Here is a 26,023-nt window from a genome sequence, read left to right on the forward strand (position 1 = left end):
CTCGAGCCACAGCAGGCCGCATCAGAAAAGAGACTTTAATTTTACAAGTGCAAATGTTGCCTGGCATGCGTGACACGTAACAAACATAGATACAGACCACAGTGCAGGAGGAAACGGGCAGACCGACCTCGCAGTGGAGGCGGAGGCGTGCCAGTCATCCCAGGAACCCGACTTTCTGCCTCTTGGGCCCCAGGCTCTCCTCCTTGTGTAGAAGGCTCTGCAGGGAGCTGTGCAGCGCCTTGCCCACGCGCTCGCCGGTCTGCAGGGAGACAGCATACACCCACGAGTGAGGCCCAGTAGTACCAGGGCTCGCCTGTGCTATACCCATCCCGTCTGCCTTAGAGGATTCTCATTTAATTAAAACCAACCAGAAACCCCAACAACATAATAGCTGTGTCTTGGGAAAACCTCCCTATTGGAAAAAAAGCAAAACCAAAAAAACCCAACCGAGACAGCAAGCCCTGAAGCCAAGCCTCCTGGGCCACAGGCGCACGCTTGGCACTCAGCCCAGCCACACCGTGCTGCTGTGGGAAGGCACAGGGACACCGTGCAGATGCCCCGGTCCACAGGAGCAGGAGCAGGCGAGGACATCTTAGCAACTGGTTTCTAACCCCCCTCGCCCCAGCCTCTGAGCAGAGGGGCTCAAGCGCACCCAGCGTCAAAAACCGGCTGTTGCGGCCATTTGGGGAGTGAACCAGCGCATGGAAGACCTTCCCCTCTGTCTCTCCCTCTCTCTGTCAGTAACGCCACCTCTCAAATAAATAAATACCTTAAAAAAATCATCTGGATGGGGTCTTCCGGTGCTACTGCCGTGCAGAGAGACGCTAAAGGCAGTGGCGGGGGTGGGGGTGGGGGATGCCGCCCCTACACCACAGCACATTCCACATACGGAAAACTCCTCTAAGAGACTCGCATTCTCCCCTGCTCTAGGCTCACCATTCACTTAGGAACACTGGAGCAAGTGGATGACAGCAACTGGAGAGGGCCCCTGATGGTGCTGCCCGGGGCCAGGGGGGTCCCCAGGGCATAGCCCACCCCCAACCCTGGACTGGCCTCCTGCCTGTCTCCAAACACTTTGAGCCCTGTGAAGAATTGAGGAGGCAGCCACCTTCCAGCCCCTGGTTCCACTTTTACTAACTTCCTCCAAGGGACAGGAAACAGCGGGCCGGGAATTCAATTCCCTCCGCAAAGCACAACAGCTCGAAATTCTGGAGTTGTGAGTGCCTCTACGTACCAAAGCCCATACTCTCATGTAGCAACAGAAGACCCTGGGATCAGAGGGGAAGAGACTTGCTGAGGACAAGCAATGGCGAATGGCAGGTGCATCCCCTCCCAGGGCAGAGCCCACACTTGGACCCGCTTGCCTAGGTCAGCAGACACCCAGCCCACACCATACCAGCTGCCCTCTAAGCTCTGAGCCTGATATGGCCAAGGGAGCACGAAGCAGAAAGCACTCGCAGCCAGGTGCCAGCCCCCAGCCCCAGCCCCCGCCTTACCTCCATCATCTCGAAGATGCTCTCGGGGTCCAGGCTGCCCTTGCCCACTTTCCGCATGCATGTCACGACTCCCTTGTTGGTCACGGACACCAGCAGGCTGGCCAAGGAGCAGGCCTCCTCCTGCAGAGTGGCATCCACCACGTGCCGGTAGCCGATCTGCAACGTGCGGGCAGCGCAGCACCGTGAGGGCAATGCACACGCCAGGGCCCCGCCACAACGACCTGGGGGTGGGGAGAGCTACACCGGGAGCGGGACTCGCACTGCCCATTCAGGCTTGTTTCAGACAGGGCTCACATGGGACGCATTTGAAGAAGTGTTCAACAGTTTTACAGCCGCTACTGTGTTATTAACAAAACCATGAAGTGGAAATACAGGGTGTGGAGGGGCCAGAGGCCACCGGGCCCTCTAACACAGGACACGGGGAAGAAATCGCATATGAGGCCATGTGTGTGTTTCATGGGTGGCAGAGGTGCACCAAGAGGGTCCACGCTGAAGGAAAAGCTCAAGAAGGAGTCAAGTGCAAGTGGCTTTGGTCCCAACACTGGTCCGTCCAAAGGTTTCACCAAACCCGGGTTCATGAAGTGATTGTAATGGAATTAAACCCGAGTCATGCAGCCCCTGGCTTTTTGAGTCCCATTTAAAACCCGCCAGTCCCAGGTAACATAAGCCTCCTGGCATAGCCTGGGGCAGCCCCCGTCACACAGCAGCCTCAGCCAAAGGCCAGCTGTGCTCACTCTGCTCTCGGAGAACCACACCTGCCACAAGACCCCCATGTCCTACCACAGAGGGGTCAATGTTGGCTACTCTGTCACTGCTCAACCACCAAAGACCCCACAGTGTTGAGGAAATTGAAGGAAATACGTGTGTAGGGAGCGTCTCTGAAGTGCAGAGAGCGAAAGGCATTAACAAACCCGGCTGCTGTTACTGCGAAGCCACCCATGCTCCCAGGACTCCATCCTACCTTCTGACTACAGAGAGAAGAAACAGCTACTCCTGCCAGCGGTTTCTAATATAACCGAATCACTGGATTTGGGCTAAAGCTACTCCTGTATGGTTTCTGACACGGTAACTTCTCAGCCTATTCGACAGGTCAGGGCTGGAGGAGACCCACATGCGCTTAAAACAAAACTCACACCTTGCACAGGGTGACGATGCACGGAACATTCTCCACGCTTAGCTGGATACAGTCATAGGGGTCATCAGACAGCTCAATTTCTTTCGACCCCTCTTCATCCTCTAGGACGTGAACTCTTGGTATCCTGGAGGGAGAAGCAGATTCTTATTTACTGGGAGGAGGAAAAATAACTTCCTTTACTTGGGATCTAGAATAGGAGTTGAAATCCCTGTGTCTGACAAGAGATAGTTATGTTACACCTATATTTTATCGAACTCATTCCTGTCAAAAGCAGAGGCAACAGTGTAGGGAGGAAAAGGATTCCTGCAGAAAATTATTTATTATTATTTTTTTGACAGGCAGAGTTACAGTGAGAGAGAGACAGAGAGAAAGGTCTTCCTTCCGTTGGTTCGCCCCCCAAATGGTCGCCACGGCTGGCACTGTGCTGATCCAAAGCCAGGAGCCAGGTGCTTCCTTCTGGTCTCCCATGTGGGTGCAGGGCCCAAGGACCTGGGCCATCCTCCACTGCCTTCCTGGGCCACAGCAGAGAGCTGCACTGGAAGAGGAGCAACCAGGACAGAATCCGGCGCCCCAACAGGGACTAGAACCCGGGGTGCCGGTGCCACAGGCGGATCAGCCTAGTGAGCCGCGGCGTCGGCCCCTTCAGAAAATTATACTGGGACAGTAAGATAGTCATACAGTGGAAAATAAATCTCAGTTCCCATTTCACACTATACACAAAAATCCATACCAAATAGACTTTGGATGTAAAGGTGAAAATAAAACAGCAAGACTCACAGGTGAAAAGCTCAGAACTTCTTCATGATCTTGGAGTAGACAAAGACTTTAGGAAGGATCCAGAAGGTGTTTACTACTTTCTACTCTAGACTCAATTATATTAAGGTTATGAATTTCTGTTTGTCAGAGACATCATTTAAAAATTAAAAGGACAGGGGCTGGCACTGTGGCATAGCAGGTAAAGCCCGCGTCTGCAGTGCCAGTATCCCATATGGGTGAGGGTTTGAGTCCCAGCTGTTCCACTTCTGATCCAATTCTCTGCTATGACCTGCCTGGGAAAGTCGTAGAGGATGGCCCAAGTCCTTGGGCCCCTGCACCCACATGGGTGACCCAGAAGAAGCTCCTGGCTCCTGGCTTCTGATCAGTGCAGCTCTGGCCGTTGCGGCTATCTAGGGAGTGAACTAACGGATGGAAGACCTCTCTCTCTGCCTCTGCCTCTGCCTCTCTGTAACTCTGCCTTTCAAAAAGATAAAGAAATCTTTAAAAAAAAAAAAAAAGGATAATCCAGAGTGAAGAAAATATTTACAAATATGTTATCTGGTATATTACATAAAACATAACATAAAATATAACAATATAATAATATTACACATAATAAAAAGCAACCCAACAAAAATTAGGCAAAGACTTAACCGGGACTTCCTAAGAGGCTAGCCAAGAACACATGAAACGGGCATTCCACTTAAACACATATCAGGGAAATGCAAATAAAAGCTACAGAGTAACACCAAGACACACTCACCAGAACGGCTACTATTAAAAACAAACCAGCCAGGCCGGCACCGCGGCTCACTAGGCTAATCCTCCGCCTTGCGGCGCTGGCACACCGGGTTCTAGTACCGGTCGGGGCACCAATTCTGTCCCGGTTGCCCCTCTTCCAGGCCAGCTCTCTGCTGTGGCCAGGGAGTGCAGTGGAGGATGGCCCAAGTCCTTGGGCCCTGCACCCCATGGGAGACCAGGAGAAGCACCTGGCTCCTGCCATCAGCGCGGTGCGCCGGCCGCAGCGCGCCTACCGCGGCGGCCATTGGAGGGTGAACCAACGGCAAAAGGAAGACCTTTCTCTCTGTCTCTCTCTCACTGTCCACTCTGCCTGTCAAAAAAAATTAAAAAAATAAAAAATAAATAAATAAAAAAACAAACCAGCCAAAGGTCCAAGGATTGGCAAAGATGGGGAGCAACTCAGAACTCACCCGCTGCTGGAGGGAATATCAACTGGTAAGAGCACTCGGAAACTGTTTTCCTTTATCTATCAGAACTAAACACAACCAGATGCTATAAACTAGACATTTTACTCCCCCCCAACAGAAATGGACAGATACGTCCTCTAAAAGACATGTACAGAAATGTTCATGTCCAGCACGATTTGTAACAGCCAAAACGAGGAGCCGCCTGGATGTCCATCGGCTGTAGGATGGAAGAACTCTGGCACGGTCACACAACAGAACATTACACCGCAAAAAGGGAGCTATGGCCACAGCCAACAACGTAGAGAGATCCAAACACAATGCTCAGTGAACTAGGCCGACACCAAAGAAGACCATACTGCGTGATTCCATTGGTATCAAACCCAAAACTCATCTGCGGTTTTAGAATAGCAGCCATCAATGACAGCGAGGACTGCGAGGAGGCCAGGGCATGTGGTCAATTCCTCCAGCCTGTGGTGGAGGAGCCAGGGAGGAAGAGGAGGTCCACCCGGCTACTGCACAGAGTGGTGGTGCTTTTCCAGTGCCTCCAACAAAAGCCCCCTGGCAGACCCTACCCAGGCAGCACCCAGAGCAGAAGGGCTGCAGGAAGAAGACGTCCATGAGGGCCAGGGAGTCCTGCTAGGGTCTGCCCTGGCTGGAGCCCCCACAGAAGGAGCCCCTTGGCAGAAGTAGTAAGTGCTATCCTATTTGAGCAAGTCAGGTGGCCTGCTTTTGGTTGGTATGCGGGGACACATACATGTGTGTAGAATGTACACTTGATTCCTAATGCTTTGGCCATGGCATGGTGGGGCAGAAGGGTTAAGAATGCGCTCAGATGGGCGCACCCCTTCTAACAGACCCTGCCTATGTAGAGGTCTCTCCTCATTTAGGGGAATCAGGGCCCCAGAGTCCCCACTCCCCACTGCCTGCAGGGCTGCTCCTGCGGTGGGAATGAGATTTCTGGCTGTGCCAGTGACGGTGTCCTGCCAACCTGAGCAGCTGGGTTTTACCATCCTGACGCACAGTTTGCCCAACACCTCCCCCACAGGCAAACAGCTCGTCTGGCTCCCAATCTCTCACTCCACCCTGGCGCCCATGGCAACCAGCTGGCAGACGGGCAGTCATTCCTGAGGCCTGAGGAACATCAGCCGCAATTTCCTCTCCTCCTCCCGCAGGGCCCGAGACAGGCTGCAGCTGCTGCTGGGAGCTGACACACAGGCTCCCACTGTGGCCACGAGGCCAGGCCCACACCTCAAACGGTCACAGCAAGGGATCTAGTGGCACAGCGAAGGGCACGCGGATTCCAGTTTTCTCAGCAAATATTGCAACCTGCAATTTCTGACTTAAACTTAGCCGCTTTTGTTGTAAATTACACAAGCAGAGGCGGGCGCCGTGGTGTAGTGGGTAAAGCTGCTGCCTGGGGCGCAGGCATCCCCGTCGGCACCTGTGCAAGGCCCAGCTGCTCCCCTTCCGCTCCAGCTCCCTGCTAATGTGCCTGGGAAAGCAGCAGAGGATGGCCCTAGTCCTTGGGCCCCCACACCCACAAAGGCAACCCAGAAGAAGCTCCTGGCTCCTGGCTTCAGACCAACCCGGCTCCAGCCATTCCAGCCATTTGGGCCAGCGGATAGAAGATTTGTCTCTCCGTTCTCTGCATATCTGACTTTCACATAAATCTTAAAAAAAAACAAAAAAACAAAAAACAAATACTATACACATAGTCTAAATTCACCACAGAAAAGCTACAGTATAAATGTTGAACTGACCATCAGATGAGCATTTAAAAAAATAATTACAATGACTATTTCGGGACAACTATATACATCTCTCAATATAAATAATATATGAAATCTAAGAATTCTGAAATTTTAAGTGAAATATAAGAACTGCCGCAAGTCAAATGAACAGAGAACAGGAGGACAGGGTCGCAGTCAGCGAGGGGTTCTGCACAGCCAGTGCTGTGTGCTCTGCACCCCAGTGTTGGGCCGCTGGGGCTGTTTCCAATTTCTCAGCATCACACAGAAGCTCTGGTGGACATCCTGGGATAAGTGTCTGCTCACTCATTTCCTTAAGCTGTATCCCTGAGTGTTTCTAATCTTCATGTTTAAATGACCAGGATCTCTGGTTACCTTACTCTAAGCCCTCACGGAATGAAGTGCCCCACCCACATATTTCCTGTGAAAGGCTGCAAAGTGCCTGGTGCAGAGGAGGGGGAAGACTTCCTAATCCAACAGAAGAAATGTCAGCTTCAGCAAAGGCCCTCCGGCGCAGCTCAGCACCTTGCCCCTTCTACAGCCTGTCTGGAAGCTAAACCACAGCCGCCCCAACACAGCCTGCTCGTATCTTCATCCCAACGGCAGGCTGCTACCCTGCTTTTAAAACACCCAAGCGTACAACCAAGAACCATGTGGGCCCACAGCCCGTGCCAGGCACTGCGCTGCAGGCGCCCGGCCCTTCCCCATGGAGTTCACCCAGTAACTGCATTTTGGAACAGTTGCCCTGTAGTGGGTGTCTTTTTTGCTTTTTGGTAGTTCTGATACTTTTCTACGTGGTACGTGTTTGCTCATGAAAATAACAAGAAGTGCACAAGTATCTGCATATATTTGCTTTAATTTAGGAAATCCCTCTTTTCTGCAGCTTAACGTGAGACAGCGCCACTTTTAAGACCAAAAAGCCCTGTCACCTTCACTGAGCCACAGGAGCAACGTCTTCAGTGTTTTGCATCCTAAGTGTCCATCCAGGTTGTCTGCAGGCCCTGGGCAGTTTCCAGGAAGACTTACCTTGTATTGAAGAGAGCAGCCTTTACAGCTATGGAAATGGCATCAAACAAATTTCCACCGCATTCCAACAGCTAAAGGAGACAGGGATTGAGGAGGGAAGAAGAAATGGGCATCACTCGTTAGTTTCAGCGTTAGCCTGGATGGAGGACTCTGGATGTGTGTCTACCCAGTGAAGACGAGAACATGTGGCTGCGGTGCACTGACACGTGTACAGTGACATGTTCGCTCACCTCATTTCAAGTGTGGCCTGGCCGTGGGCTGTGCTTACGTGGGCCACGCATACAAGGTCTCTGCTGGCCCGTGCTGTGGAACCACCCAGGGCTGCGGCAGGCTTGCCGCTCCTCTCAGGGGCACTGTGGTCAGTGGGGCCTGCACTGATGCAGGACAGATTGCCTTTCTTTTGCCCCAAGTAGCTCCCAGTTGCATCACAAGTGTCACTCTTGTGATGCGGACCTCTAAGCGGTCTCTACACTAGTTGGAAATAGCAGCCACTTATGCTACCGCTGCTATCAAGTTCACGTTTACTAGCTAAACATCTTGTATGTGATCATCGAGGAATACCTCTGTTCAAAATGGAATGCTGCAGGTTCTACATTAATTACAGTAAAGACTAAGGTCTCTCCCACAGGCTTCTGCCCATGAACAAAAGTGCTGGCTGCACCTAGGCAGCCGTACCCGGCCAGGAAGGCTAGACACGTACCTAGGAGGAAGGAGGTCCTTCAGTCCTCCCCTAGAGAAGCTGTGGCCAGCCCTCATGGAATAAGGCCAACTGAGCAGCTCCAAGTCCTAAGGCAGAAAGGCACGCAAGCATTTCTGTGTTTTGTTGAGCCTGCTTCCTCTTCATCTGGACTGTGAATTCCTAAAGGTGGGGCCCTTTGTGGTTTTGCACACTCCCTTCTCCCCAGAGTCCCACAGACTACAGTTAAGGGAAGAGGCCGGGCTTATTTGGGGAAGCCTTTTTTTTTTTTTTTTTGACAGGCAGAGTGGACAGTGAGAGAGAGACAGAGAGAAAGGTCTTCCTTTGCCGTTGGTTCACCCTCCAATGGCCGCTGCGGCCGGCGTGCCATGCTGATCCGAAGCCAGGAGCCAGGTGCTTCTCCTGGTCTCCCATGTGGGTGCGGGGCCCAAGCACTTGGGCCATCCTCCACTGCACTCCCAGGCCACAGCAGAGAGCTGGACTGGAAGAGATGCATCCAGAACAGAATCCGGCACCCCGACCGGGACTAGAACCGGTGTGCCAGTGCCGCAGGCAGAGGATTAGCCTATTGAGCCGCGGCGCTGGCTGCCTTTTTTTTTCTTTAAAGATGTATTTTATTTATTTTAAAGACAGAATTACAGGCGGGCGCCGCGGCTTAACAGGCTAATCCTCCACCTGCAGCGCCGGCACACCAGGTTCTAGTCCTGGTCGGGGCGCCGGATTCTATCCCGGTTGCCCCTCTTCCAGGCCAGCTCTGTGCTATGGCCCTGGAAGGCAGCTGGAGGATGGCCCAAGTCCTTGGGCCCTGCACCTGCATGGGAGACCAGGAGAAGCACCTGGCTCCTGCCTTCGGATCAGCGAGATGCACCGGCCGCAGCAGCCATTGGAGGGTGAACCCATGGCAAAAAGGAAGACCTTTCTCTCTGTCTCTCTCTCTCACTATCCACTCTGCCTGTCAAAAAAAAAAAAAAAAAAAAAAGAATTACAGAAGAGAGGCAGAGCCAGAGAGAGAGAAACAGGTCTTCCATCTGCTTATTCACTCCCCAAATGGCTGCAACCACCAGAGCTGTGCTGCTCCAAAGCCAGGAGCCAGGAGCCAGGAGCCAGGAACTTCTTCCGGGTCTCCAATGCGGGTACAGGGGCCTCAGCACTTGGGCCATCTTCTACTGCCTTCCCAGGCCATAGTAGAGAACTGAATCGGAAGTGGAGCAATCGGACTTGAACCGATGCCCATATAGGATGCTGGTGCTGTAGGCTGGGGCTTTAACCTGCTGTCCCACAGCGCCGGCCCCTTGTGCGAGCCTTTCAAACTCACCTCAGACATTCCAGGTGACATCCGGAATGTCTCCTCATGAACTGCACTTGTGCCCAGTGCCAATCTCTGCTTCCCACCTGGGCTCCCAGTTGCTCCACTCCTGATCCAGCTCCCTGCTAATACGCCTGGGAAAACAGCAGAGAATGCCCGAAATACTTGGACCCTGCTACCTACTTGGAAGGACTCACAATCCAGGATAGGTGCAGCCCATCTATCAGAGATGAGAAAAAGCGAATGGATCCCTAGTTTCACTGCACCCAGGAGTGTCAGTAGTCAGGCGTCCTAACCCACTGGACAACGGTCACCAGCGCTATCTTCTGACCAAGCTCCACTCATTACCCAGGTCACTTAAAATACCCAGAAGGCTAGCCGGCGCCGCGGCTCACTAGGCTAATCCTCCGCCTTGCGGTGCCGGCACACCGGGTTCTAGTCCCAGTCGGGGCACCAGATTCTGTCCCGGTTGCCCCTCTTCCAGGCCAGCTCTCTGCTGTGGCCAGGGAGTGCAATGGAGGATGGCCCAAGTGCTTGGGCCCTGCACCCCATGGGAGACCAGGAGAAGCACCTGGCTCCTGCCATCGGATCAGCACGGTACGCAGGCCGCAGCGCGCCTACCGCGGCGGCCATTGGAGGGTGAACCAACGGCAAAAGGAAGACCTTTCTCTCTGTCTCTCTCTCACTGTCCACTCTGCCTGCCCAAAAAAAAAAAAAAAAAAAAAACAACCCAGAAGGCTGAGTCTCATGGACGGCCAACACTGCGACACAGCCAAGCACTCTCTCTTCATGAAGTTCTCTATCAGCCCACAACAGCTCTTTCATCTACACATTCAATAAAGGTCCATGGCTGAGCTTTGTGTCCTCATTCTGAGGTGGAAGATGTAGTTGCTAACCTCTAGGTTCATAAAATTTAGTGAAAAGGAATGAAACAGCCCCAACAAGAACCTGGCCAGAAACAAGCGACCAGCGGCTACATTACCCAACAAAGCCAAAACTCATTACCGCTCCGTGTTAGACAGAAGTCACTGTCAAGTGCCAGAACCGGGTAGGAGTGTCCTGGAAGCAGAGTACAGGGGGCGGAGACAAAAGACCCTGCAGTAGCACAGAGGGCTGGGGCTGCCGGGCCTCGCTGGGAAACAAGGGGCTCGGAGCAGGTGAGCTGAGCGGTGTCTTCTGGGGAGGAGGCATCACATGGCACTGGCCCGCAGACCCAACAGCCCGCACTGTTCACAAGCTGAGACCTCCTGGGCTGGTCACTGACTCTTAGTTTCCTCACTGATGAATGAGGACTACAGCTGTGTCCAAAAAGTGCCCAAGGTTTAAATGAAAATGCATGTAAGGGCTCGTCCTCATTCTGTACAAAGCATGCCACCACGCCTGAGTTCTGCCCAACAACTCTGGAACCAGCCAGAGAGCACTTCTTGCTTTTTTTTCCCCTCCCAACTCCTGTGGATAATTTTAGAGGTTCTGATAGGAGTATAATTTTATTATAGAATGGTACTACACATGTTACTTAAATATGTGCTGCAGTTACAAGATTAGGAGAGCGGATCTCCTTATCTAATCTCATCCTGGAGGTTGGAAGCTTCCGCCTGAACAGGGGAAAAGCTGAGGGCGGAGAGGAGCCCACCCACCTCCATCAACACCAGGGAGAGTGTGGCCGGCACGTCCAGTGATACTCACCAGCACATCCACGTAGAGAACCCAACAGTGCTCCCGAGGGCTAATGCACAGGGACTTCAGGTCCAGGCTGCCTTTGTTAAATATCCGGGTGAGGGTATTGGCGATCTCGATGCCAAGGTCATCACCTCCTCGACCTTCAAACTCTGGCGTAGCATTGGCTGAACTACACAGAATGGCACAAGAAAAGCAGGGTGAGCCTTTGCAAACAAAGAGGCAGCTGCAGCCGGCTGTGTGCGCCTTTCCTGGTGGAATGCTGATGAAGAACGCATGGCACCGGCCACCCTGCTGGCCTCCAGACATGCACAATGAACCGGCCAGCGCTGTGCCTGGGTTGTCAGGTATGCGCTGGGACTTGCCATGACTTCTAACAGAAGCCCTGTTTGGCCAAAGAGAAACAGGAGAGCGATGGTAATGTGAACCTTGGCTGGTAATAATTAACTCTCATCTTCAGAGCACAGTAAATACTCCTCTGTGACAGGCCCAGGACGCTGGAGGCCTAAGCAATCAGACACTCTGGGCTCACACAGGGGCTACCCGACAGATACCTCATCTGTTTCCAAGGCCTACTCTCAACACAAAACCCACAACATAAGTGCAGTAGCCTTTCTGGGGAGCTTTAGGAGACACAGAGTATGTTAGAGTTACAGCACGAACTTTAGATCATTAAACTAGAAAGAAGGAAAAATGAATGGAACCAAGAAGAAGACTACTGGCTGATTAAACATTAGGCGGAAACCTCTGATTTGCTATTTGGGGCCTCCTGATACTTGTGCTCAGCTACCCCAACATGGGACAGAGCACTCAGGGCGCCCTCTCCAGTGCTGCACCGGGCATTTTTGAGACAAGCTTTCTGTGAGTTAGGAAACACCACAGAAACCATTTTCCGGTCAACAGAGGAGGCTGGAGAGATGAGCACCAGCTGCTCCCGCGTGGACTACACAAGCACATTCTGCAGCTCGCCAGCTCCTCCACCCAGAGAGGACCCAGCCCTGTGCTGGCCAGGGGCGACCTGGGCGGTGCAGATCCCAAAGCCGGCAGTCCCACTGCACGAAGCGGGGTTACAAGATGGGAGCAAACAGTGAGGGCTGGAGGAGACCTCAGATCTGAAGGTCAGCCAAAGAGAGGTAGGGGGATTCCAGGAAAATAGAACCTGTGTGAAGGTTCAAGACTGTGTCCACCCCATTTGCACAATGCTAAAAAACAAAAATAAAAAAATTCCTACTGGGTAAGACTCACACCATCAGCCAGCAGGAGCCTAATTTAAAGTCCCAAGAGGAAGTTCATTACTGCCACGGCAACCTCACCATTCCCTCACTAGGAACTCCCTCTGCCAGACTCGGGCACCGGGCCGTGAAGAGCAGCTCATCTCGGTGAAATCATCAACACACCAGCGACGAAGCTTTCATTTCACACAGCCGACAAAACACAGCCTGCTTCTAATGTAAACGCTAAGGAATCAATACTAACTTCCACGTTTTAAATGTTTAAAAAACACAGCCAAATCCAGTCCAAGACGTTTACCTTCTCCTGAATGCGGCAGGCACATCCTCCCCAGGGTGACTAACGTCCTGGGGATTAATAATGCCTGAACTCATCCCCAGGGGTTGGTATACACAACTTCCCAGGTCTATGTCCCTGTCTACCTACAAAACCATACCCTGCTGGTTTTCTGACACTGGGCATATATATATATATATATATATATATATATGTATATATATATAAAATATACTACATATATATTTTAAGATTCATTTTATTATTTGAAAGGCAGAGTTATAGAGAGGTAGACAGAGATCTTCCATCCACTGGTTCACTTCCCAAATGGCCGCAACAGCCAGAGCTATGCCAATCTGAAGATAGGAGCCAGGAGCTTCTTCCAGTCTCCCACGTGGGTGCAGGGGCCTGTGGACTTCGGTCATCCTCCACTGCCCTCCCAGGCCACAGCAGAGAGCTGGATGGAAACTGGGGCAGCCAGGACTCAAACTGGCACCCACATGGGATGCCAGCACCGCAGGTGGCAGCCTTACCCACTATGCCACAATGCCAGCCCCTACGTATATATATATATTTTTAAGAATGGCAGGGGCCCAGCTCTCTGCTATGTCCTGGGAAGGCAGTGGAGGGAGAAACAGAGGGGTCTCCCCATCTGCTGGTTCACTCCCAAAGCTGGGGGCTAGGAATTCAACTCATGGGTAACAGCGACCCAACCACTTGAGCCGTTGGTCACCTGCTGCCCCGCAGGGTGTATACTGGTCAGAAGCTGGAAATGGGAGCACAGCCAGGACATGAAAGCAGGCACTTGAGCTTTCTGATATAAGACTTGGGATATGAGATGTGGGAGTCCCAAGGGTGTCTAAACTGCTAAGCCAAACACCCGCCCCTGGGCTAATCTAAAGCGGAAATTTTACTGGTTTGAACACCACTTTGTGGTGGTTACTTTTTTAAGGCCATGGAGCAAGCAGGCGGAGAGCAGGGTTCAGACTCAAGAGCGCACAGGCAGTGCTCTGGTTTGGGGTACTGTAGGGAGGAGGCTGGGCAGCAGGAGGCCCATGTTCTCCGTGGGGATGGGGTACACAGCTGACGGATGGAGAGGGAATGGGACAGAGAAATGAGGGTTCTGCCTCACAGCACGAGGACCCTGTCTGTGAAAGCTGGACAGCAATGTGGGTGGAGAGAGGGCCTCAGAGACCTCATCCGGTGACTATACACACCGCAGCAAAGGGCCACAGTCACTGGGGGGAGCGCTGGAGACGGTGGCAAACTTCCTAGCCCTGTCTACAGGTTGTTCAATTTCCTTAAAACGAAAATCCTCCCGGTGGGGATCTGATCTGCGGGATGACACCATGAGACCCCAGATGGTTCTACTCGCTCATCTTACAGGGAGGGAAACTCGAACAACACCATTGTCTGCTCTGTGTTAGACAGCACTCCCAGTACTTGGATGTATGAACTCACTTCAGTCTCACAGCAACCCTAAGAGGTACCAACCCCATCTGGGAGATAGGAAGCTGAGTCACAGAGAGCTGGTGGAATTTGTCCAAGGTCACAGTGCAGTGCCTGGAGAGCTGACCTTGGCCCTTACCTGCCAGGTGTGCCTGTACTCCTACTCAATGTGTAATGCCACTCACTTGGCTTGTCGTCTGACATCAGGTTAACTTTCCCTTGGGTTTATCTTTTGCCCTAAGTTCTCTGGTCTTGGGATCACAAATGAGCCCAAGAACGCAGAGCCAGAGAGCCTTAAGGAGGAAGCTTCTCTGTCATATACAAAGCAGGGAGGGCGTTGTATATGTGGGGTAGGAAATATAGACTGGTAATCCCAGCCCCCCGCTCATGCGCATCACAGCTCTTCTCAGTAGGGGAGGGCACACTTGTGGGGTGTTTGGCATAAAACCAAATGCTTTCTACACTTACAGTGACCAGAATCAACCCAGACCCTTCGTAAGCACAGCCCTGACCCTCTTCCAGAGCTGAGGTGGACAAACTAAGAAAGCCTGCAAACACCCACCCCTCCACCTTCTCCACTCCTCCTGCCTCATCACCTCCACCCTGCTCCTCCTCCGTGGCACATCTCTGCTTCAACTGAGACGGGTTGAGATCAAGACCATGACAAGCGGGAATGGGACCCCAGGCTCAAGGCCCGCTGTAGTTTCCCTTGCAATCAAGCTAGCTTGCAGACCCACGGAAAACTAAGGCAGGTCCGGCCAGGCCCTCAACAGGACAAGTGGGTTAGCAGGCACTCAGGGCAGGCCAGCAGCCGCCAGCCCCACTGCACTGTGTTCACCTGCTCATTTCTGTACCTACTCTGACGACCATGAGAAGAGCAGCACATTCTGAGCTCTGCATTGGGAGCTCCTACCAGAAGTTTCTGGGAAAATTATTCCCCGAGTTTGGGAGACTTTGAACACAACAGCCTCAAATGGCTCCTACAGGTCGCCTCTCTGCTTTGCCCTCAGCCCAGGCTCTTCAGGCAGCGCTATGCAGGTCAGGAATGGAGGTATGGTGGTCACACCCACCAACGTGGGGTTCCAAAGAGAGTCTGGTTCAGTGTTAGTGAAAAAGACAAGTGATTGTATAGAAACCAGTTAAGATCCCAAGGGGAAGCACCCAGTACCGGGCACACTGCAACAACTATGAATGAAGCCCGTTCTCAACTCCTCCTCCAAGCCAGATTCCACAGTCCTGACCGCACCATCACCATGATTAGAGTATTTGGTGGTCTGCCACCTGGTGGTAGCCCAGAGTCATGGAATTCTTTCCTTCTGGGTTTCAGAGGGAAACCTTGTTTTCCTAAGGCTTCAGAGTTCTCATTTAAATTTAATGGCTTATTCTCAGGCTACAACTAGCAAACCAAAGACATGAGAGAGGAGTTGGGAGACAAGGTTTTGCCCTCAGCTTCGTGAAAGTGCTGCCCGGAGCAGGGCTTGGCAGCAGGACACCCAGGGACCCTTTCCAAAGGGCTGTGAGGTCTCCACCCAGAGTTTCTATCATTCCCAGGGAACAGGGTAAATTCTGGGGGGTGGGGAGTGGTGGCTACCTTGTCTCCTGATACTGTCATTCCAAGTGGGTCAAACTAAGGTGAGCTAGCAGAAAAGCAATTAGTGTTCAGAGACCTCTCTCTCACTGGGGATGTAAATAATTAAAACCGGGAGGCTGCTGATAACGACTTAAACCAAGCTCCCCTCACCACCATCAATTACTTCCCTCCCACAGGGCAGCAACGAAGCCTCAGCCATGGATGAGTGAGTGCCTGGGGCGCCAGGTGCCAAGTGCAGGTGGGGGTGGGGCACATCCACAGGTGCCAAGAAGCCACTCTAGAAAGATCCTCTTCAGGCCAGCTGCAGCTTACATGGAAGGACCCTGCGCAGGTGCTACTGAGCACGGCTAGCTCAGTGAAATAGGATGAAACTGCAGCCTCTTAAGTCTTCACAGGTGAACTCCAAAGACACGCCTGATTATTCCCGTAAGCCAATCAGAGGTCTTAAGTATCTCTTCAAAAGCAAAAAGGATAAGCAAAGCATTTGCTTTCTAGCATCAAGACTGCTGCATCTTAAGACAGACATGCTGTACCTGCCTCTTTTGATTCTGGGAACTGTTATTGATAATAAAACTCCTAATGGGTCTCATTATAGTTCTCTATGCTCAAGCTAAATGCGTTTATAATCGACATAAGGGGAGCCCATCTCCACCCACTATCTGGGAGTCTGTAAGCTACCTTTTTTTTTTTTTTTTTCTTTTTTGACAGGCAGAGTGGATAGTGAGAGAGAGAGACAAAGGTCTTCCTTTTTGCCGTTGGTTCACCCTCCAATGGCCACCGCGGCCGGCGCATCGCGCTGATCCAAAGCCAGGAGCCAGGTGCTTCTCCTGGTCTCCCATGCGGATGCAGGGCCCAAGCACTTGGGCCATCCTCCACTGCCTTCCCGGGCCACAGCAGAGAGCTGGCCTGGAAGAGGGGCAACCGGGACAGAATCCGGCGCCCCGACCGGGACTAGAACCTGGTGTGCCGGCACCACAAGGTGGAGGATTAGCCTATTGAGCCACGGTGCCGGCCAAGATACCATCTTTTCATCTTAAGGGGCACTCCACTTACAACTGGTTTTGTTCGTTTTGCTTATGCTAATTAACAAACTTATGTTTCAGAACATGACTTCGGAGAGTAATGACAACCATGCAGGGGACACAGACATTAGTGGTGACCGAGACTGCTCCAGCTCACAAAATAAATTTGTTAGATGAGATAGGCAGAGACTTCCAGACCCAGGACAGCAAGGGCCTGCACATGCCCCTCATAAGCAGGAAGAGGCTATAGAAGATATGATTCTATGGCCTTCAACATCCCTTAGGATTAAGGGAATGGAGTCTCTGAGGGGGGAATGTTGTAGGCAGGCATACAGGGCAAAATTGATTAGGTTTGTGAGCTAAAAGACCATGCCTTCAGCACGCCCCCTGCGTGACGTCATGCCCCTACCTGGCCCCATCTGTGTGCCCACCTGCCAAAGGGCCCAGCCCTTTTTGAGCCTTTGCCTCTTTGGCCACTGTGGGCGTTTGCTGCCCTTCAGGCCACCCGGCCCATGCTTCCTGACCTACACGCTCCTCCACATGGCTGGCTCCTGGTACTTGTTGTGAATCCAGATTTCCCTCACTATTCTACACATTTCTCCCACTGAATAAAAAACTTAAAAACTTACCATGCTGCCCCACTCATTTGTGCCAGTATTCAGCAAGAACCCACGATGCTTATTAATATTGTGAATTTATTAATAAGCACATGGTAATGTAAATGGCACCCCATAGTCCTATAGCATAGTCACTGGGCCACAATAAAAGCCTTTCTGGTTTATGAAAAAAAGAGTCACTCTTGACTCAAGTGACATTCTAATGCGGGTGCAGCCATCCGTGCCTGGTAATCTGGCCCATCTCCACTGTCTACCTGCCGCTCTGACCGCAGAGCTGAGCACTTACAGGAGCCACTGTGTGCCACCTGGAAAGACGGATTCAGGAAAACCACCTGGGAACTGGAACTCCCGGCCTGTTGGGGTCCTTCTGAGACTTACAGTGGAGGACAAGAGTCCAGCAGGCAGGCACTCTCGCCAACGAAGTGAGGCTTCTTCCAGAAACCAGTTAAGGGGGAGGGCAGCTCAGAGGCTCAAGCTGGAGTCAGCCTCCCTCTCCAGCTGGGATAAGAAAGGGACATGACAATAGCAGGCTCAGCAGGAGGCGTGTTCAGCCAGTCACAATGAAATGTATCCCAGTACCAAGCCTGAGGGCAGAGCCCTCCTGGTGTGATGGAGCTGTCTTTGGTCTGCCTAAGACAAATGGGGGAAAGACAACAAGGGGGAGGAAAAGGAAAGCACACCACAGTTCCTCACCCATGCTGTCTGCTCCTCGGAACCATTTACTGCTCTCAATCGGGCAGATCACAGCCAGGAGAGGCAGTCTGCTTCCTCCAAGAGCATCCACAGGAACCTCGAGAATGGACCATCTGCAGTTCAGACTGTAAGAACAGCTGGGAAGAACCAGAAGCCAGTTGACATGGTAGCAACGGGCTGGAAGGATAACTGAGCAGAAAGGTGACCGTGGATAGCTCTTGACGTCCAGTGCAATGTCCCTGAGAGCTGGCCTCTGCAGGCCGCATGCGAATGGACAGACCTGAGCCGGCATTTTTAGCTATGTGATACTAGGGAAGTCTCTTACTCTCTGAACTCCATTTGTCATCTCGAGAGAGATGACAGCAGGAGTGCTGTGAGGACCACCTTCTGTGTAACTCACCACACGAACATGGGGTAGTAACTGGTGCAAAGCACAGACACGGTGGCAAGGGGAAATTGAGAAGAGCCTGTTTGTGGGCTGGCCCTTGGCTGGCATCTGGGAACTTGGCTCTCAGAGTGTTCCCAGTCAACAGCAAACTGATGGAGCAGTCCGCTGTCCTAGACCATGCAGTGCGGGTCATGCTAAACACCTGCTCTCCCAGGATCAGGAATCTTGGGTTGCATTAAGCAGAAGGTGTCTATGTGACCAGCACCCAGCAAAAACCTTGGGTGCTCAGTCTAACGGGGTTTCCTAGGCACAAATGTCACAAGTAGCTGTTGTACAAGGGTTCTTCGAAAAGGCTATAGAAAAATGATATTAAAAGATTCTGAGGGGCTGACACTGTGGCACAGTGGGTTAAGCTGCCACCTGTAACACTGGCAGCCCATGTGAGTGCTGATTCAAGACTCTGCTGCTCCACTTCCTATCCAGCTCCCTACTAATGCTCTTAAGAAAGCAGTGCAAGATGGGCAAAATGCTTGGGCCCCCACCACCCACAAGGGACACCTGGATGGAGTTCCAGGCTCCTGGCTTTGGCCTGGCCCAACCCCTGCTGTTGCAATCACTTAGAGAGTGAACCAATAGATAGATCTCTGCCTCTCCCTCTCCGTAACTCTTTCAAATAAACAAATCTTTTTTAAAAATTCTAAAATCCATGCAGTGTGTCATAATATGTATTTTCCACGCACATTCTGAAGACTGCTCCTATTTTCATTGCTATCATAAATTGTAGCCAGGAGTGCAACTATGTGCTAAGTCCTGGCAGCCAGTCTCCAAACACGGAAGTGGTCCTGGGGACGCCCAGTGGAGCATCAACACCATACACCCACATGGAGCAGGAGCTTACCTGCTTCAGGAAGGCCTGCTTTTACAACCACCTGCTTCTAGAAACATGGTTATAGACAGAAGATGGGACCAGGCCAGCAATCCAAAAACACTCCCAACCCCTAGAGGGGGAGATAACAAGAGGGAGAGAAATAACTTTTAAAAAGATTTATTGAAGAGGCAGAGAGAAAGAGAGAAGCACACTATCCCATTAGCTAGCTGATTCTTCAAATGCCTACAATAGCCTGGGGTAGGCCAAGGGTGAAGCTGGGAGCCAGGAATGCAATCCAGGTCTCCCATGTGGGTGGAAGGAACCTCATTACTTGAGCCATCACCACAACTTCCCAGGGTCTGCACGGGTGGGAAGTTGGAGTCACCAGATGATTAAAACAAGGGCAAGGCTCTGAGAACCCGGCACGTAAGACGAGGCGAGTGAATGCCTGCCAGATGGCCGAACGACAACTGAATGCAAACCAAGAGCATGCGCAACAGGAAACCAGGGGTTCACATTCTCAATCTGTACCTGTTAAATCATTGCCCTTGAAAGCATTGCAGTAGTACTGACCAGTCAACAAAGAACTCCACGTAGCCTTCATCTGGCTTCTCCAGCTTCGGCGTCCCCATTTCCGCTTTCACTCCCACCAAGATGTCTGTGTGACCCTGCAGACACAAACAAGTAGGGTCCTCACTGGAGGCAGGCAGCCAGGCACCCACCACCACTCTCCTCTTCCGGACATGGAGCCTTGAAGGACTTGGCAGGCGACTTCCGAGGAGGGGAAGGGTCTTTCTGAATGGACCCCCCTCCCTGAGCTGGGCTTGGACCTTGGATGTCCCCAGGAGCAAGCTGCATTCCAAAAGCCACAAGGGCTCCTCTGCACTGGCTCCCTGGGGCCTATCCATGTTTCCACCTGGGCACGAACTATGGCCCCAGTACTCACCAGCTTGACCCTGGCAGACCCACTGGTGTTGGACACCACATCGGTTTCCACTTCGACACATCGGTAGTCCTCACAGCCACGGCCATCCACGCGGAGGTCTTCCTGAGAGCAACCACCACAGTGCTAAAGCTGTGACCCCAAAATGACCGGACTCCTTGACCCATCGCTGCTGTCTTTCCGCTCGAGAAATATGCAGCGCTTCTCCCTTCCTCTCAGTGGGACATCCAGAATTCCGTCCTCCGAGCTATTACCATAAGGGAATGGAGATGTGGGGCACTAAGAGTCTCACCCCAGGTCCTTCAGCTGGTGTGTCTGACACTGCAATTCACAGTACGAACCACCACCAGAATACGGACCCAAAAGTCAACAAAACCCAAACAGGAGGAATGGAAGCCACCTCTCTCCAAATCTGCAATGCTGAAAATCACACTGCGTCGTGTTGTGGGAATACAGGGTAGCACCGTCTCCTCTGCAGCCCTCCTCCCCTGAACCTAACAAGGTCCACTCTTACTCTTCTCCAACAGGACCACAGGCCACGCCCACTGTGTCAGCTCTCTCCCATCAGCTGTGTGCCACCTGTATGACCTGCAGGGCCCTGAAGCTTTATCATGGAGCCTTCTGTGGGAAAAGCTAGCTGACTCCCGTCGAAGATGACCTTCAAGGTGGTCTATGTGCTACTTGTTCCTTCTGGCCATTTGCTGGCCTCTTCAGCTGCAGTGTTTGTATAACATACATATTTTATGCTGTGGCCATCATCCAATACTATAATCCAGTATCATTTATTTTGTTGCTCAAAGCATTCCAGATTTGGCCACGGGAACTCCTTGGGGTGCGTTCTTGGCCCTTTCAACACAACTCCACTTTATCTTTCGAGCACGTTATTCACTGACAACGCAAGATGTTCCAACCTCTTATATTTTCCTTGCCACGATCCTGTGGATTAGCCCTTTCCTCAAGGAGCCTTGGTTCCCTTTATTAAAAATCAGATACTGGGGTATCAATGCTGCTAGACTTCAGCAGACAGCTAGAAAATACATGTATGGATACTAACTCAGACACACACATCTACACTCAGTTCTGTATCTATGTACACATCCATTCATCCCAACTTAGCTTTTCTGATCTGTAACTTCTTTCTTAGGGAGAAAGTTGGCTCACATCAACAACATATTTACTATTGGCTGAAGCTTCAGACATATAGTTTCAGAATTGCTAACCCATGCCTATGCAAGGAACAAATTTACTAACAGTATCTGTATAGAGTTCTTATCACCTATAGCCTTACTGTACCTAATCAAACTATTTCCCAGTAACTTATGTTCTTTTCTTCCTCATGCCCTGAATCCAATGTGGTTACAGCATTCATTTGTAACACCCTCATCTGTAACTTTGTATTCTAGTTTGGGTTGCCCACATCCTGGTTACCTTGAATTACCTTTTGGCTATGTGGAGTAATCACTATGGTTTTGAGTCAAAGCTACAGAAAAGGTATACTCAGAGCAATGTGACTCTCCTTATCTGTCCTATGCTATTTTTGTTTAGTTTTATTTCATTTTTAATTGACAATAATTGCAATATGCTAGTTCCATGCCCCTCTTCTTTTTTTTTTTGACAGGCAGAGAGAGAGAGAGAGAGAGAGAGAGAGAGAGAGGGGAATGGCCCCTGTGGCCGGCACATCGCGCTGATCCGAAGCCAGGAGCCAGGTGCTTCGCCTGGTCTCCCATGCGGGTGCAGGGCCCAAGGACTTGGGCCATCCTCCACTGCCTTCCCGGGCCATAGCAGAGAGCTGGCCTGGAAGAGGGGCAACCGGGATAGAATCCGGCGCCCCAACCGGGACTAGAACCCGGTATGCCGGCGCCGCAAGGTGGAGGATTAGCCTGTTGAGCCATGGCGCTGGCCCATGCCCCTCTTCTTTTCCACCTCCTTCCTACCCACCCCAGGTAGGTTACCAGGCTGGTCCATTTCTGCTTTGTTTCTTGTATTTCTGCTGCACAATTGAACAAATGCATAAATATTTTTTTATGTGTCTTTTAAAATTTTTTGAAGTATTATTTATTTGAAAGAGTTACAGAGAGACAGAGAGATCTTCCATCTGCTGGTTTACTTCCCAGATGGGCACAGCAGTCAGGGCTGGGCCAGGCTAGAGCTAGAAGCTTCTTGCAGGTCTCCCACAGATTTCCCAGGCCATTGGCAGGGAGCCAGACCGGAAGTGGAGCAGACAGGACATGAACTGGAACCTATATGGGACACTGGTGTTAAAGGCGGCAGCTTTACCTGCTATGCCACAGCACCCCTCCCCTCTTTTTCTTCTGTGAAGACTGGCACACTACTCACCCTCTTTCACACTTATTTAAGATTTACTTCACATGTAGGAAATTGCTTCACATCACCTGATGGAGATCCTCATGTCTTCATAAATATTTTGAAAGCTTTTTTCTTTTTTTCAGAAAAAGAATCATTAGTTTATAAGTTATTCAAAGGAGCTGATGCACTGCTAAAACATAACAAACAAACAAAAAACCTCCCCACCTGCCCAAGGCCAGCATTGTGACATAGCAGGTAAAGCCACCACCTGCAACACCAGCATCCCATAGGGCACTGATTCTAGCCCCAGCTGCTCCACTTCTGATCCAGCTCCCTGCTAATGCACCTGTGAAGACAATGGAATATGGCCTAAGTGTCTGGGTTCCTGCCACCCACGTGGGAGACCTGGATAAAGCTCCTGGTTCTGGGCTTTGGCCTGACCAGGCCTGGGCATAGTGGCTTCTGGGGGAGTGAACCAGTGGGTGTAACATCTCCCTCTCTAACTCTCCCTCTAATTATGACTTTGAAAATAATAAATCTTGGGGCTGGTGCTGTGGTGCAGAGGGTTAAAGCCCTGGCCTGAAGCACCGGCATCCCATATGGGCACTGGTTCTAGTCCTGGCTGTTTCTCTTCCAATCTAGCTCTCTGCTATGGCCTGGGAAAGCAGTAGAAGATGGCCCAAGTCCTTGGGGCCCTGTACCCACGTGGGAGACCCGGAAGACGCTCCTGGCTCCTGGCTTCAGATTGGCCCAGCTCCAGCCATTGCAGCCATCTGGGGAGTGAACCAGCAGATGGAAGACCCCTCTCTATCTCTACCTCTCTGTAACTGTCTTGCAAATAAATAAATCTTTAAAAAAAAAAAAATCAATCTTTCAAAAATACCCCCCAAGACCCCAAAAAAATCCAAAACCTGCTGTTCTAAAGTATGCGACTGTCAGAAATTTATCTTAAAATCTGCCTGGCTACCTGCACATGGAAACTGACTTTTGAGAAATTATAAAAAGAAAAGCAAAATATTGCTGGAGGCCCCCCTAAATGCCAGCAACCACCACCTCCGTCGCAGGGGCTTCAGCTCTTGCCCCTCGAGCCAACAGCGTCAGGCAGGTGGAAGCAGAAGCACGCAGATGGATGCTCAAAGGTGACAGGCGAGCAGGCCTTTGGGCAGAGTCCATCAAGGGCTCCCGTAACCAGGACGACACAACCAGGTATCTCCACAGCCCCCCCACAGGCCCGGAAGGCTTTCTAGGTCTATCGCTGACACCCCACTCTTCCCACCATATGCCCCATTCCCTAGATGTGCCCAGCTGGGAGAGTGAAAGTCCAGCCGGGAAATATAATTTCCGAGGAATCCTTTGTGGGTTGCAGGGATGGTACGAGTGTGAGCAACCACTAGGAGCACTCGTCATGGCTGCCAGGCCTGGTCTTGCCTCCAACCGGATGCTTGACCTGGAACCCACCCCTTCGCCGTCTGGACTAGCTTCCTCACTTGTCAAAGATGACATGGAGTGAGCGAGTCTCCAAGGTGATTCTCCAATTCTACAGATCTTTAAATGGAAATGGCTATAGCGACTTCCCATCAATAACAGCAGCTACTACTCACTGGGCAGTCACCATACGCCAGATCAAAGTGCCAGGACCACCACACAGTGACTGCACTGTATTAACCCTGTAAGGTGGTACTCTTCACCCCATTTACAAAGGGGAAGGAAACAGGCCAGCAGATGCCAGATGAGGGGCCCTAGGCCACGTAGCCAGTAAGTGGCATCTGCACTCTGGACAGGGCTCTTTACTGCCACTCCGCACAGCCTGCTATCTTCTAGAAGGTTCTTCTCAAAAGCTGTCAGCTCAGAAAGCCTCCTACGCGCACCTGACCACACGCCAGGTGCCTAACATCTCGTCTCTCATCATCCCATTCTGTCCCCAGGTGAATGTGTCCTTATTTTACCACGGAGAGCAAGCTGTTATTCAGGTGGAATCAATTCTTGTGAAGGGCGAAGCTGCGCAGAGAAATCTGCTCATTCCGACTCCCAAATCCTCGGAAGGATCTGGAGACCTCGGGACCTCAGGCAGCTGGGAGCAGAGCTGGCTGCCTCAGGTGCTAAGGGTGTGGGGGCACCATCTCCAACTTTGCCAAGTGGCAAAGCAGGCACATCTGGCTTGCCTGTTCTCTGGGCCCTGGTGCCACTTTCAGAAATGGAATGTAAGAGAAAATTGGCTACAAGACAGAATCAATAGTTCATGGCTGTGGCAAGAGAGAAAACCAAAGTTTTTAGAGACAAAACATCATCCTTAATGCCTCCCCAAGGACTATCTTTTGTATTCCTGATCCTTAAGTTTAAAGACCTCACGGAACTGTGACGTCCGACTTACATTATCCACGTTTAATATGCAACCTGCCGACCAAATATTGATGTTTGTCTATAAGGGGCACAGAAAATAGCAGGACACAATTTTTTAAAAAAGCTCTCTAGGAGCCGGTGCTGTGGCCTACCAGGTAAAGCCGCTGCCTACAGTGCCGGCATCCCATCTGGGCGCCGGTTTGAGTCCCAGATGCTCCACTTCCGATCGGGTTCCCTGCTATGGTCTGAGAAAGCAGTGGAAGATGGCCTAGGTCCTTGGGTCCCTGTACCCGCGTGGGAGACCAGGAGGAAGCTCCTGGCTCTGGATCAGTGCAGCTCTGGCCATTGCGGCCATCTGGGGTGTGAACCAGCGGATGAAAGACCTCTCTCTCTGCCTCTCAAATAAATAAATAAATAAATAAATAAATATCTATATATTTTTTTAAAAAGCTGTCCCATCGTGGAGCTTTAATGATAGCTGGCCTCCTTCACTGGACGGCTGCATCACGGGCCCTGCCGCTGCAGATAGTGCGTGAAGACACGGGGGAGAGGCTGCGCCCACAACTCCGCCGGGCTGGGCTCTCTGGGAGGGGAGGCGTGTTGCCATGTGGGTTACTTAGTGGGGCCAGAGACACGGGGAGGCTCTTTACCGACAAAACCAGGGGCTGAAGACCACACCATCTGCGGTGAGCGCTGCCTAGGGGGCTTCGCTCGCCACCGGCAGGCCGCTGAGCCGACTTCCAGAAACACGCCTCCGCCTCCACGGGCAAGATGCACACCTGCAGAGCGCTAACGGCTCGCGGGCATTCCCAACCGCGAGGGCGGGGAAGCAGGCCACGAGCCCACTCAGCTCTCATTCCCCGCGCAGCCGAGGCTCAGCCCAGCCAAACGCGCCAAGGCCGCGTCCGGGGGCGGCCCGGAGGATCGGTGCGCCGATCGGGGCCTGTCCTCTCTTCGGCCCAAGGTGCAGATCTCAGTCGCTCGGGAAGCAGCAAGGGCGCTAACAACTCCTAAGGGGATGCTGGCCTCCCAGCCCGAAAAACACCCACAGCGGGGTTCAATCGCGGTCAATCCGGACCCGCAGCATCTGGGGGAACCCGGGAGCCACGCCGCCGCCGATGCTGTTGCTACCTGGACACCATGCACGATGTACACCTTCTCCGCCTCGCTCAGCGCCACGGACGCCATGCTGCAGAGCCGGCCGCGCGGTCACGTCATCTACCCGCGACGCCCCCGCCGACCGCGCCCCC

At 52.0% G+C, this 26,023-nt stretch overlaps 1 protein-coding gene across 1 annotated transcript; it reads right to left on the reverse strand.

Annotated features, from left to right (window-relative positions):
- Positions 1-26: 26 nt before the first annotated feature.
- Positions 27-25,993, reverse strand: EXOSC7 (exosome component 7). The gene is made up of 8 exons (XM_062200687.1): positions 25,905-25,993; positions 20,130-20,231; positions 19,757-19,851; positions 11,059-11,221; positions 7,370-7,440; positions 2,632-2,755; positions 1,497-1,652; positions 27-259 (listed from the first exon to the last, which is right to left on the reverse strand). Exons 1-8 carry the CDS (start codon positions 25,959-25,961, stop codon positions 155-157), a joined length of 873 nt encoding a protein of 290 aa, XP_062056671.1. The 5' UTR covers positions 25,962-25,993; the 3' UTR covers positions 27-154.
- Positions 25,994-26,023: the final 30 nt, after the last annotated feature.

This window comes from Lepus europaeus, chromosome 9, assembly GCF_033115175.1.
Source record: "Lepus europaeus isolate LE1 chromosome 9, mLepTim1.pri, whole genome shotgun sequence".
NCBI classification, from domain to species: domain Eukaryota; kingdom Metazoa; phylum Chordata; class Mammalia; order Lagomorpha; family Leporidae; genus Lepus; species Lepus europaeus.